Here is a 13,304-nt window from a genome sequence, read left to right as displayed (position 1 = left end):
TACCTAAAATAATTAAATATTTGAATTTATAGGGTCTATTCATGAAATTGTATTTTAATAATTGACTTATTAAGTTTTGGTACCTCTTTTAAAGTATATAAAGATTTTGAATTTATAAGATTTTTGCACTTCTTGATTGACCAATACTGCTTCTGTGTGTATGTTTGTGTATTTGTGTATGTATGTATATGTGCATGTGTGTATGCATGCTCTAGGTATTCAACACAAGACTATGTGCCTGCTAGGCATGGCTTTACTACTTATTCAGAAAAATCTATTAACAAAAAGTCTATTAACATTTGCCATATTGGTACCAAACATGGTTTTCTTATTACCTTTGAATTGCTTTGGAGTTCTTTAATATACAATAGTTTGTGTTTGTATAGTTACATATATTGATATTTTACTTTCTCTTGTGATTTGTTTGTTGTATAAAAATAAAATGCTATTAAGTCAGAAAGAGAAAATAAGCATTGGTTTGCTTGATAGTTTCCTGTTTAAGATGGAACCTGTGGCTTAGTGGTAGAGTGCTTGCCTTGCATGCATGAAGCCCTGGGTTCGATTCCTCAGCACCACATAAGCAGAAAAAGCCAGAAGTGTTCACTGTGACTCAAATGGTAGAGGCTTGCTTTGAGCTGAAGAGCTGAGGGACAGTACCTAGGCCCAGAGTTCAGGCCCCATGACCGCTGTTGACAATATGCCTATGGCTTTTAAAAATTATTGGGTAGTTTTCCATTTAGTGAAAATGTAGTTTTCCATGTACAGCCATATTTTTTTTTAGAGTTCTTTTTTTTAAAATTTATTTTATTTGTGAACATACTGTACAGAGGGGTTACAATTACATGGGCAGGATAATGCGTACATCTCTTACCAAGCATTGCAGCCTCCTCCTTTGTTTATCCTTCACATCCCTTCCCAGCCTCCCTCCTCCCCCCCAGTCCCAATCCTTCCCCCCCACCCCCCCCCACCAACATTGTAAAGCTCGTTTTCGACATGACAACTTGTACTTCTCATTGTTGCAACAGGTCCACCTGTATCCTTAAACTACTTGTTTTTCCCCATCTCCTCCACAAGTTATACTGACATCAAATATAGTGAAAGCAGGGGTTATACTGTGGGGGAGGGACATACAAAGCAACAAAGAAATAATCTTATAAATGCGTTAGAAACACATGCATGAAAGAAAAAAACATTAAAATACATATCTAAGGGTTCATTTTCCTAACATCACATTATCTGACCTTTTCCGCTTGACTCATACATATACTAGATATTACAGCCATATGTTTTAAACCATATTTCCCCACATATCTTAGTAACTTTCATTTTTTCCCTCTGTATTGAGGTCAACGTTTTTAATTATTTCCTCATTATAAGTTCTAGGATGTGATTGTTGGTCAAACAACTTGCTGTCTATAAGGGTTTTTATACATATCATAAAAATGCTCTCTTGATAATTGACCAATTTGTAATGCCTGTCAGCAATATGTGGGTATGTCCACATTCACCAGGAACATGGACATGCCCACAGAGTACCCACCAGGGTCCTGGATATCTGGGCCCCTAGGTACTAGTACCTACTTTGGATCAGTTGTGGGGCTTGATCTCAGGGCTTGGGAGCTGTACCTGAGCTCTTTTGCTCAAGGCTAGTGCTCCACCACTGTGAGCCACAGCTCTTCTTCCTTCTAGTTTTCTGGTGGTTAATCTGATCTAAGAGTCCCCTGGTCTTTCTTGCTCAGGCTACCTTTGAACTGCCAGCCATCTTCAGATTTCAGCCTCCTGAGTACTAGGATTATAGGCATGAGTCACCAGTGCCCTGCTATTATTGCATTCTTGTCATTTTGATAGGTGAGATGGTATCTTAGTACAATAGTGTAACACATTTTAAAGTGGATTTTGGTCTTTTTTTTTCCCTCTGGGTGGTTGCATCTCATATTCTTTACTGTTATATAGAAACGTGTATATACTTAATTGATTTGTCAGATTCCTTTATGTGATAAATATATTAGTTCTGTGTATGCCCTTGTTTCCAGCTCGTTTGGTGAATTTTAAACTTGGTTAAATGGTACATTAATGAAGTTTTAATTGTGCCATTAAACTTACTCCCTTCCTCCTTTGTGGTGCTAGCTGTGGATATGTCATCCTTTGAGAAAGCTTCCCTGTCCCAGATGCATGTGCATCAGATGCATGTTTATTCAGCATGTGGGTACTGAGGCCCCGTTAAGCACACAATTAGACTGGGGAAAATGTGTTAGTAAAGTTGTTAGTAAGTGAAGGCTCTTTCCTTCAGGAATTAAACTATAGGCTCTTTCTTAATTGCAGTATCTATGTGATGGATCTTTTATGGATTATGCCAGGAAATAAGCATTTGTTTTATTCAAACAAATTGACAGTATACCTGAAAAGCTAAAATAGAAATGCTGAGGGTAATTCATACTTTGTTTTGTGAAAAAGAGTATAAGTATATTTTAATGTTATTGACTAAAATATCCAATTATTCATTACTTTTAGCTTTCTAAATAATTTGAAGTTTATCATAGGTGTATTTTCTAATTTCTAAAGTTCCACTCTTTAGTATGGTAGGTAGACTGTTCACAGAAGATACAACTCAGATCAGAATGAGTATGAGTTTTGACAAGATATGTACTCCTATAGCATGATCTCGTCAAGACTGATGCTGTACGACTTGAGCCATGCTTCCAGCCCTGGCATGATCTTTGTTACATGCTATTTGCTGCTGTTGAGGATTTACTGAGTGAATCAATACTGAATGAAGTATACTTTAATTTATATGTCCTTACGTGCTTTGAAAGGGTTTTCAGATCATACCTATTATTGAATACAGTTGGATACATCAAACTGTAATTTTGGGATTATTTAGAGAATTTCAGAGAACAGTTTTAATTGTGCTATATTTGATTTTTATACTGATTTTAAACATAAAACCTAGCATAAAGCTAGCTGAGTTTTGCATGGCCTTCTAACAAGATGTAATTCCCTTGCCCACAGATTTTTTGCTGAAGGAGCCTGATAGATTGAAGGAGCCCATATACAATTTGTTCTGATTCTCACAATAGTGTTGGGAAAATTAGAGGCAACTTGTTTGTTGTTGGATGCAGTTTTATTGAGTTCCCAAGAGAGGTCATGTAGTTGATATATTGTAGAATAGAGAGAGATCAGGCCCCTTCTGCTTACAGTCTCTAGTACTCTGGTTCTACTGTTTTGCTTCCCAGTAAGTGTGCGCGCACACACACACACACAAAATAAAATAGTTACTTTTGTCTATATAACTTTGTGCTGTCACAATGGAATTCTATGCCTCCATCAGAAAGAATGACATTGCCCCATTTGTTAGGAAATGGAAAAACTTGGAAAAAATTATATTAAGTGAAGTACCCATGGTTTCCCTTATTTGTAATATCTAGTATATGTATGAGTCAAGCGGAAAAGGTCAGATAATGTGATGTCAGGAAAATGAACCGTTAGATGTGTATTTTAATGTTTTTTTCTTTCATGCATGTGTTTCTAACGCATTTATAAGATTATCTCTTTGTTGCTTTGTATGTCCCTCCCCCACAGTATAACCCCTGCTTTCACTATATTTGATGTCAGTATAACTTGTGGAGGAGATGGGGAAAAACCAGTTGTTTAAGGATACAGGTGGACCTGTTGCAACAATGAGAAGTACAAGTTGTCATGTCGAAAACGAGCTTTACAACATCGGTGCGGGGGGGGGAGGGGGGGAAGGAGAAGGATTGGGATGGGGGGGAAGTTGGGGGAAGGAGAAGGATTGGGATTGGGGGGGAGGGGGGAGGCAGGGAAGGGATGTGAAGGGTAAACAAAGGAGGAGGCTGCAATGCTTGGTAAGAAATGTATGCATTATCCTGCCCATGTAATTGTAACTCCTCTGTACAGCATGTTCACAAATAAAATAAAATTAAAAAAAAATCTTTGTGTTGTCATGAATAATCAAGAGTTGCTTAGTGCCTAGGTGTATCTATTTTAAGCATAGCAAACATTTTGAAGTTTAGCACTAGAAATGATCAAATGATCAAAAATCTGATGAAGTCATATGGTCCTTTATCATGATAATAATTATAAAAGAAATACATTTTCAGTAATTGTGTTTGCTAATTGCATTTGTATCCTCTTTGATGAAAGAGATATTTTACAGAATTTCATTAAAACGGGGTTTGCAACAATTAACATTAATTTCATGTTTTTTTCCTAGTGTGCTAAAACATTTATAAATCTGATGACTCATATCTCCAAAGAACAGACGGTGCAATACATACTAACGATGGTTGATGATATGTTACAGGTAGGTATATTCTTTTTTTTTTTTTTTGGTGCTAGTCCTGGGGTTTAAGCAGGTCCTGAATACTGTCTCAGAGCTTTTGTGTTCAAGGGTGCTCTACCACTTGAGCCACGCTTTACTTTGAAGTACTTCACTGAGGCTGTTCATCCTCCCTCATTGAGTTTCTTTGTTTGGCATGCAGGGTATTCACACATCAAACATTGGTATTGGTAGAGGCATCTGAGTAACTTTAGGAACAGCAGAGAAGTATAGGCAAGAAGTATAATTTCATCCCTTTTTCTTTTTTGGTTGGTTGTGGGGCTTGAAATCTGCCTGGGCGCTTTCCCTGAGCTCTTCAGGTCAAGGGTAGTGTTCTACCTCTGGAGCCACAGTGCCACTTCCAGTTTTCTGAGTGGTTAATTGGAGATAAGTGTCTCATGGACTTTCCTGCCCGGGCTGGCTTTGAACCATGATTCTCAGATCTCAGCCTCCTGAGTAGCTAAGATTAAGGGTGTGAGCCAGCGGCACCTGGCAGTTTCATTACTTTTGATTTAAAGTAATCGTAGTAATTAAACAATTTTGATTTGTAAAATGTCTCTACTACCATCCCTACCCTCTGCCCATAATAATATCAGTGACTGACAAGTAGTATATATACATAAAGTGGAAAAAGAACACACACAGATGATCATAAAATGGAAGGTTGGGAAGCTGTGCACAATCGGTACAGTTCTGTGAGATTAGTAATATAATTTCTTTTCTGTTTAGGAAAATCACCAGCGTGTCAGTATTTTCTTTGATTATGCGAAACGTAGCAAGAGTACTGCATGGCCCTACTTTCTGCCAATGTTGAATCGTCAGGATCCCTTTACTGTTCATATGGTAAATTTTAATCACATTGTGTGTGTGTGTGTGTGTGCGTGTGTGTGTGTGCGTGTGTGTGTGTGCGTGTGTGTGTGTGCGTGTGTGTGTGTATCATATTGTTCAGTAAAGAAAGGACATTGCTTGAGAGTGTCTGGATTGTAGATAACTGTAGATAATTGGGTAATGATGAATGCATTAACATCAAAGTACATGGTGAAGTCATGTATGTAAAGTTCATGGTCATCAATAGGAGGATAAAGCATATTTTACTATGTAGAAATTAAATTTTTCTTTGAAAAGCTACTGAGTTGTTTTAATTAAGTAATGAATTGCCTTTTTGTATCTTAAGCACTTTTGTTTTAAACTTTGTGAGAAGGGCTCTAATGTATGAAGGATCTTTTTTTTGGGCGGGGTGGGGGGGGGTTCTGGTCGTGGGGCCTGAACTCTGGGTCTGGGAACTGTCCCTCAGGTCTTCAGCTCAAGGCTAGCTCTCTTCCACTTGAGCCACAGCACCATTTCCAGCTTTTTTCTTTTTGCTTATGTGGTACTGAGGAATCGAACCCAGGGCCTCACGCATGCAAGGCAAGCGCTGTACCACTGAGCCACCTTCCCAGCCCATGAAGAATCTTTTATGGAGTCCAGAGAACTAAGGAGAGAATAAACCATTGTATAAACAAGCCCTTTTTATTTCCAGTGTAGTGGGATTATGAGCGTGATGTGGAGGGAACAGACAGGAGCTCTGGAGGTTTCTCATTTCAGTGGAAGTCTTTAATTTTTTATGTCAAAGGTCATGGTCTCCAAAATATTTTTGTCCAATCTGTCTTCCTTTTCCTTTCCTCTTTCCCTTGCTCCCCTCTTCTCCTTCCCTCTCTCTTTCTCTTTCTCCTTCCCTTCATGGCCCTCTTCTCTTCCTCTTCATCATCCTTCCTTACATATTTATATTTATATTAATATATATATATATATAGTCGGTCATGGTTGTGGGGCTTCAACTCTGGGCTTGGTCGCTGTCCCTGAGCTCTTCAGCTCAAGGCAAGGGCTCTACTGCTTGAGCCACAGTATCACGTCCGGTTTTCTGGTGGTTAATTGGAGATAAGAGTCTCACAGACTTTTCTTGCCCAGGCTTGCTTTGAACTGTGATCCTCAGATCTCAGCAGTAGCTAGAATTACAGGTGTGAACTACAGGTGCTCAGCTTATTAGTATATTTTTATATCTGATATATTGAAACATTTGTAAAAAGAAATTAAAAAGGAGGACTCATGAAATAAACTGCACATTAATTAAAAAAAATCTCCAGGAATGTATGTTTTGACTATTTGGATGTTCAGATGTTGTCTTCCTAGTGTTATAAAATTAACATATATACAGGTAAGGCAGGGTTTAAATTAAATGTACAGGTGCAGCCAAGTCCTAAGTAACTTTTTTTTTTGTGGTACTGGGAACTGAACCCAGGCTTTGTTGATGCCAGGCAAACTGCGTGCTATTGAGCTGCATTCCCAGCCCTATATTAACTTTTTTATTTTTAATCGGTCATGGGGCTTGAACTCTGGGCCTGGGTGCTGTCCAGAGTATTGGATGGGGGGGGGGGCGCGTAATGTCATAAAGTTTTATTGTGGTAATAGTCACACAACATCAAAAGTACATTACAAACTGCTGAACTACAAATGGATGAGTCTTAGAGCATGTGAAATTTATTTTAATGAAGCTTCTTTTTTGTTTTTTTTTGGTCAGTTATGGGGCTTGAACTCTGGGCTTGGGTGCTGTCCCTGAGCTCTTCAGCTCAAGGCAAGCACTCTACCACTTGAGCCACAGTGCCATTTCTGTTTTTTTGGTGATTAATTGGAGATAAGAGTCTCATGGACTTTCCTGCCCTGGCTGGCTTTGAACTGGGATCCTCAGATCTCAGCCTCCTGAGTAGCTAGGATTACAGGCGTGAGCCACCAGTGCTCCGCATAACTTTTTCATATATAAATGACTTTACCTAATGTGTACTGATAAGGTTTATACTAGCTGTAGAAATGTCAGAGTTATTTATCATTATCTTTTTGTTTATGATAATATTTTCAATCTCTGTGTTCTTAACACGATTCCTTTTAATTCAGTTGTTTATTTTGTGAAGGTTTTTTGATGGTCTTAAGATGAATCCTAAATTTCACTTTTAAAATTCAAAAAGGGAATGTCATGACATTCTTAGAACCCAGCTAGTTTTAGTTTATTTTAAAAGAAGTATTTAAACAGTGCATTTTGAATGTGTTTCAAGATAAGTTAAAAAATTTCTTTTTGCAGGAATTGAGTGTGACAGAAATCATTCAGCAAAGTGGCTACAAGTCCTGGTTTTTAAGGTATGCAAAATGATTTTAAGAATCAATATTATATTCAGATGTTTCTTATTCATTTTTAGGCAGCAAGAATTATTGCCAAATTAGCAGCCTGGGGGAAAGAACTGATGGAAGGTAGTGACTTAAATTACTATTTCAACTGGATAAAAACTCAGCTGAGTTCACAGGTAACATAAATTTCTTTTAGTATTTTTGAAAGGAACATAACATTCATGTTCCTTTAAGCTGTATTGAATTTGATAAATATGCTGAACTACTACTCATGGGTGTGGTTGCATTTGGGCTTTCCTGTTCTTTCTTCAGTTATAATTTAAACCTTGCTGCCTTTTCTGCACTTGGGTTTCCTGTTCTTGTTTTTCAGTGGTAAGGGAAAGTTTTCCTTCTAGGTGGCTGCTGAGATTATATAGCTTGGAGAAATGAAAGGATCTACAGAACAACAATAAGCTGCCCCCATGAGGCTCCTGATATAGGAAGAGAAGTGGTCCAGCAGGAGAGAGTGGCCTGGCCAGCTCTAGGACAAGAGGCTTCAGGCACACTTCTCCATCTGTCTCAGGAATCTGAACCAACAAGATTTGTCTGAGAAATATTGGTTTCTTGGAGAGCTCTCAAAGTTTTTAATGAGGTCTGGTCATTTAACCAGGCTAAGCTGTTCAGCTGGTTGTGCCAGTAAACAAACTGGTCTTGAGTGCTGCCATGGGAATGTCCAAGTACATGCAGAACATTATAGATCAATAGTGAATATGCTTGTCTTTTTCTTGACCAAGTGTCTGTTCCAGGTTTCCAGGTATCCCTGAGTAAGACTGGGCTCGTTCAGTCCAACTGTGAGATGATGAATGAGTAGTGGCTCATTCTCCACAGTGTCCCAGTGTGATCATGGCATTCAGCAGCTAAGCCCAAATTGAGACATGGTATCTACTTATTGATGGTTTTGGTTGCTTTTAGGTTTCTCTAGCTCTGCTTTTCCATGGAAGAAGATAACTGTTTAGGAACCTAACAAATTTTTTTTATTTTTTCCTTATGGTTGCTTAAAATAGGGCAAAAGATGGGGCATTTGAGATGGTCCTTCAGGGTGTTTCTTTTAGGCTTCCAGCAACTGTTATGTGAGGGTAGATGCTTGGTGAGAATATACTCAGAAAAGGAGAGAAAGGGAGGTGAGTGGAGAAGAGTATTCTGGGGATAGAAAAGGTACAAGAGAATGAGATTTTGCTGTGGAGGTTGTGATGTGGGAGAATAACAACAGGAGAAATAATATTGATACTTATAGTACTGTATTAATAATATTTAATTTTTTGGAAAGTTTAATTTTTAATTAAGGCAACGAATAGTAGATTTTAATTTGAAGAATTGGAAAGATGCCGTGATATTTTGCTTAGGTTCACTTTTTGTCTTATTATTGCATGCTTTTTTGGGGCTAATTGCCTTTTTTTTTTTTTTTTTGGTACCAGTACTCAGAGCCTAGGTCCTGTCAGCCTTTTTTTTTTTTCTCAAGACTGGCACTTTACCACTTGTGTCACAGCTTCACTTCCAGCTAGTAATAGTTATTTGGAGATAGGAGTTTCATGGACTATCCTGGCTGGGCTGGCTTCAAATTGGGATCCTCAGATCTCAGCTCCCTGAGTAGCTAGCATTACAGGTGTGAGCCACTTATGCCTAGCTCGCTAATTTCCTTTTATGTTTGGATAAAGGTATTTTGGAGTGAATTTATTAATTTGAATGGAATTAAAATTTTAAAATGTCAATAGAATCAATTTTAACTTCTTATTGACTCAATTCTATAAAGTGTTTTTATAAGAACCATCTGTTTGCAGATTTTACTGAGTTTGGAAGGTATGTAAAATATGAAAAATAGGTGTGTGAAAATGAGATTTTAAGTCTCTAATAAATGTATGTCCCTTGGAATCAGAATGCTTAATTAATTAGGAAATACTCCCTTTCCCTTTTGATCTGTTTTAAAACTATCTGTCCTTTTCAATAAACCCCATTTTATTTTACTGTTATTTTTCTGGTTGGGCTCAGATGTAGCTGAACTCATACAATGAAAACTGGTAGGGAAGAGACTACTATAGTAGGAGCACTGTCTTTTTGGGTAGTTTCACTGTAGCTTTTCCTCATGGCAGTGTCATTTGTCTTGTGCCTCAGATGATTTGTCATTCCTAAATGATTAACATGTGTTTCATGCTCACATGATGGTAACAATGTCCAGTAAGTGGGGGAAAATATTTCTCTCATTACTAGTGGTAGGTAGGAAGTATTGCAGTGTCTAGAACAGCCTTCATCAGAATCAAACTACTTTGTATTAGATAAATGCTTTCTAAGACCTTTTCCGCATTTCTCTTAGTGCACTGTTTTTAACCACAGTCTTTGGCTTTTATTTGTGCAGTAGTGTTTCTGCTTTGCAAGGCCTTCTATTTCAAGGTGCTTCTTCAGGGTACAGGCAGTCTGTCCTTGCTTCTGAGTTTGAGCACTGCTTCTGCTTGGCTCTCTGATCTTGTTCTCTCCTTTGCCCTGAACAGAAACTTCTTCCATGGTTAAGTTTTAGAACTTATTTATTTTTGTGCCAGTACTGGGGCTTGAACTTAGAACTTAGAGCTCTTGCTTGGCTTTCTTGCTTCTAGCTGTCCCTTTACCACTTGAACTATACCTCTACTTTCGAGGTTTTATTTTCTGCATCAGTCAAATGTTGTGTAATAGTGCTGTATGAGGAAAGTCTCCTTTACCATAAATGCTTTCTCCTTCATGTAAAAGGATTCATGATTCTGGTAGAATTAAACTTTGAAAATCCTAAGTTTTGCAATTTTGGGTATTTTGTGTTCTTTTATGTTATTGTGGCAAATTTTGGAAGATAGCTACTTTATTATCCACTAAGTGCCTGGCAATTCAATGACTGTACTTAATAGTTACTGCATAAAACAAAGTACACATTTTCTTTTAGAAATTCATTATCACTTTTCTCTTGCACATTCAGCCTTTGAATTTCTACCATATATTTTCTTCAGTCATTTCTATATAACATTTAATTTTCATGATAACCTGTTAGCTTTGTTATGCATCACCAGATTTTAAGTTCATATAGTATCTTCCTCTTTTTTTTTTTTTTTTTTGGGTCTGGTCGTGGGGCCTGAACTCTGGGCCTGGGCACTGTCCCTCAGCTCTTCAGCTCAAGGCTAGCGCTCTACCACTTGAGCCACAGCGCCACTTCCGGCTTTTTTCTTTTTGCTTATGTGGTGCTGAGGAATTGAACCCAGGGCCTCAGGCATGCAAGGCAAGCGCTCTACCACTGAGCCACCTTCCTAGCCCTAGTATCTTCCTCTTATCAGGCACCTATTTCACAAAGTTTTGCCACAGAATATAACGTAGATAGTCAGTATATGCCAGTCTTCTGAAAAGTAGTTACTAAATCCTGAGGGAAATTTTTGCTAGTTTCACTTGTGAAACTTAGCCAGAGCTTAACGTTCAGTTTATAATGTTTTTACTAGTCTCTTGATTAATGTATTATCTGGAAGAGTATAATGACAGAATATTTTATATCTTCATGCTTTTTGTAAAGTAGAATTAGTGAAAAATTGTGAAAGAATAGCAAAGTGTAAAATTCACTTTGCCCTTTTTTGGGTAAGCTGGTAAATTAGGGCAAAATTAAAAACAAAACTAAGTAATAAGTCATTTATTTTGCAATAGAAACTGCGTGGTAGCGGTGTTGCTGTTGAAACAGGAACAGCCTCTTCAAATGATGTAAGTACATCCCTGCTTAATTCACCAGCTTCCTAACACCCAGAAATACAGTATTTTGATTCTCAGCCATTTATAGTTTTGAAAGTGTTTGCCAAAATGTAAACCCATGGTGTTGATACGTTATCTGTCTCCAGTCAGTATAATTGTATTGAAAAACTATACACAGATATATGTGGTCTCTAGTGATTGTTTTTTCCCCCCCTGTGGGAGACTTGAAACTTGTCCTTCCTTGTTTCTGTTTTTTTTTCCCCCATTTTAGATCTGAGAGTCAAAGCAAGAATCTGAATTCAAATGCAGGATTGGAGTAAATAATCATTAGGCTATTGTCCTTATACTTCATTTGTCTTATAAACTACAAAAGAGTACCAGTGAATTAAAACTTGGTAGGAATTCAGCTAACTGATGGCCCTAAACACACCCTGTGCTGTGCTGCTCAGGGATTGTGTGGACCCCACCTCCTTCTTCATCCCATCGTCTTTTCTTCGTGCTGGAACTGGGGCTTGAACTCAGGTCCTGGGCACTGGTCCCTTGTCTTTTCTGCTCAAAGCTAGCATTCTCCCACTTGAGCCACAGCTCTACTTCTGGCTTTTTGGGAGCTAATTGGGGAGTGAGTATCTCATTGATTTTCTTGCCCAGTCTTGCCTCCAATTGTGATCCTCATGTCTCAGTGTTTTGAGAAGCTAGGATTATAGGCATGAGTCAACAGTGCCTGGATTTTCTTCCAGTCTTTACTCACATTTGTATGGAGCTTTGAGCTTACAAGTTAAGATAAATTATAGTCCTCTATGTTCCTTTCTTGGCTAATACTATTTTTCTCAGTTTGGACTGGTTTAACTTTATGCTCTAAGGAATCTACTTTAAGCCTAAGAACTAGACACCATTTAGACAAGTAAGGATGGGCATGATTTGGGACCAACTGAGGTAAAAAAAAATACAGGTGCATTGAGCTTTAATAAAGTTGGGAATACCTCTGGAATGCAGAGCTTCTACATGCCACCTAATGTAGATATAAATAAAGTTCTGATGAAACCATCTAATCTTTATATTGATTGCTGTAGCTTTCTTCCAAAATTGGAATGAGTAAGACTGAAAATAACCATGGAATTCATTTTCAAAGCCAGGAGCTGAGACCCCACTGGGGCATGGATTGAAAGGATTGACAGTCGTGTTAGGCCAGAAAAAGTGAATCTAAGATCAAAAAAAGGGAGTCAGAACAAGTTTTCAAACTAGAAGTACCATGGTAGAGAGAGGAAGTGGTATATAGGAAGTCCAGTTGTTCAGTCCTAGCGTGCGCGCGCGCGTGTGTGTGTGCACGCGCGCATGCACGCACGTGAACACACACATTTATATTTGGAGTCTTCATATTTTGTGATTTGTATTTCTACCAGTTTTAAATTTGCAAAATTGTTTAGCATATGTTTTAGACATATTGGTTTATTTCTAACACAAGATATTTTCAGAATCATTTGCCTTATTTTAGTGTTTTTTTTTTAAAGGTGTTTGTAAGTTAAAGCTAACATAAGGAAGTATAAGCTCTGCTGACCATGAATGCTTATTTTACTCTTTTCTGGAAAAAACAACATGGATTGAGTTGGCTGCTTGTTAGTGTCAGTAGAGTAGTTTCATGCATATAACATTCCAGCTGAGATTAGTATTGTGAGTCAGTTTTCCCCTTTCTTCTCACTAATGTTTCTTTCTTTCTTTTTTTTTTTATTATTTTTTTGGGTCCGGTCAGTTGTGGGGCCTGAACTCTGGGCCTGGGCACTGTCCCTCAGCTCTTCAGCTCAAGGCTAGAGCTCTACCACTTGAGCCACAGTGCCACTTCCGGCTTTTTTTCTTTTTGCTTATGTGGTGCTGAGGAATGGAACCCAGGGCCTCATACATGCAAGGCAAGCGCTCTACCACTGAGCCACCTTCCCAGCCCCGTCACTAATGTTTCTTAAACCTGAACCTAGTCTTTGACTCTTCTCAAAGGGTCTCATTTTTCATACTTGAGGTTAAGAATAGGGCAACAGCCCTTTTTTCAATGCTTGTAGTGAAGAAGTAGCTAGTACTTATTGAGCACTTACTATGT

General features: G+C 38.2%; 1 protein-coding gene across 2 annotated transcripts in view; it reads left to right on the top strand.

Moving 5' to 3' along the window:
- The window catches only part of Atp6v1h (ATPase, H+ transporting, lysosomal 50/57kDa, V1 subunit H), a 92,383-nt gene that overhangs the window by 9,714 nt on the left and 69,365 nt on the right, over positions 1-13,304 (top strand). Inside the window, exons 4-7 of one of the 2 annotated variants that reach the window (XM_013009373.1) lie at positions 4,232-4,321; positions 5,066-5,179; positions 7,564-7,668; positions 11,177-11,230. In XM_013009373.1, coding sequence (XP_012864827.1) covers positions 4,232-4,321; positions 5,066-5,179; positions 7,564-7,668; positions 11,177-11,230 — 363 coding nt within the window. The remainder of the gene's footprint in view (positions 1-4,231; positions 4,322-5,065; positions 5,180-7,563; positions 7,669-11,176; positions 11,231-13,304) is intronic. The other variant, XM_013009374.1, reaches the window with a different exon arrangement.

Source organism: Dipodomys ordii, unplaced genomic scaffold (assembly GCF_000151885.1).
Source record: "Dipodomys ordii isolate 6190 unplaced genomic scaffold, Dord_2.0 Scaffold9, whole genome shotgun sequence".
Lineage (NCBI taxonomy): Eukaryota > Metazoa > Chordata > Mammalia > Rodentia > Heteromyidae > Dipodomys > Dipodomys ordii.
The sequence above is the reverse complement of the archived record's forward strand: the minus strand, read 5'-3'. Positions and strand labels throughout refer to the sequence as shown.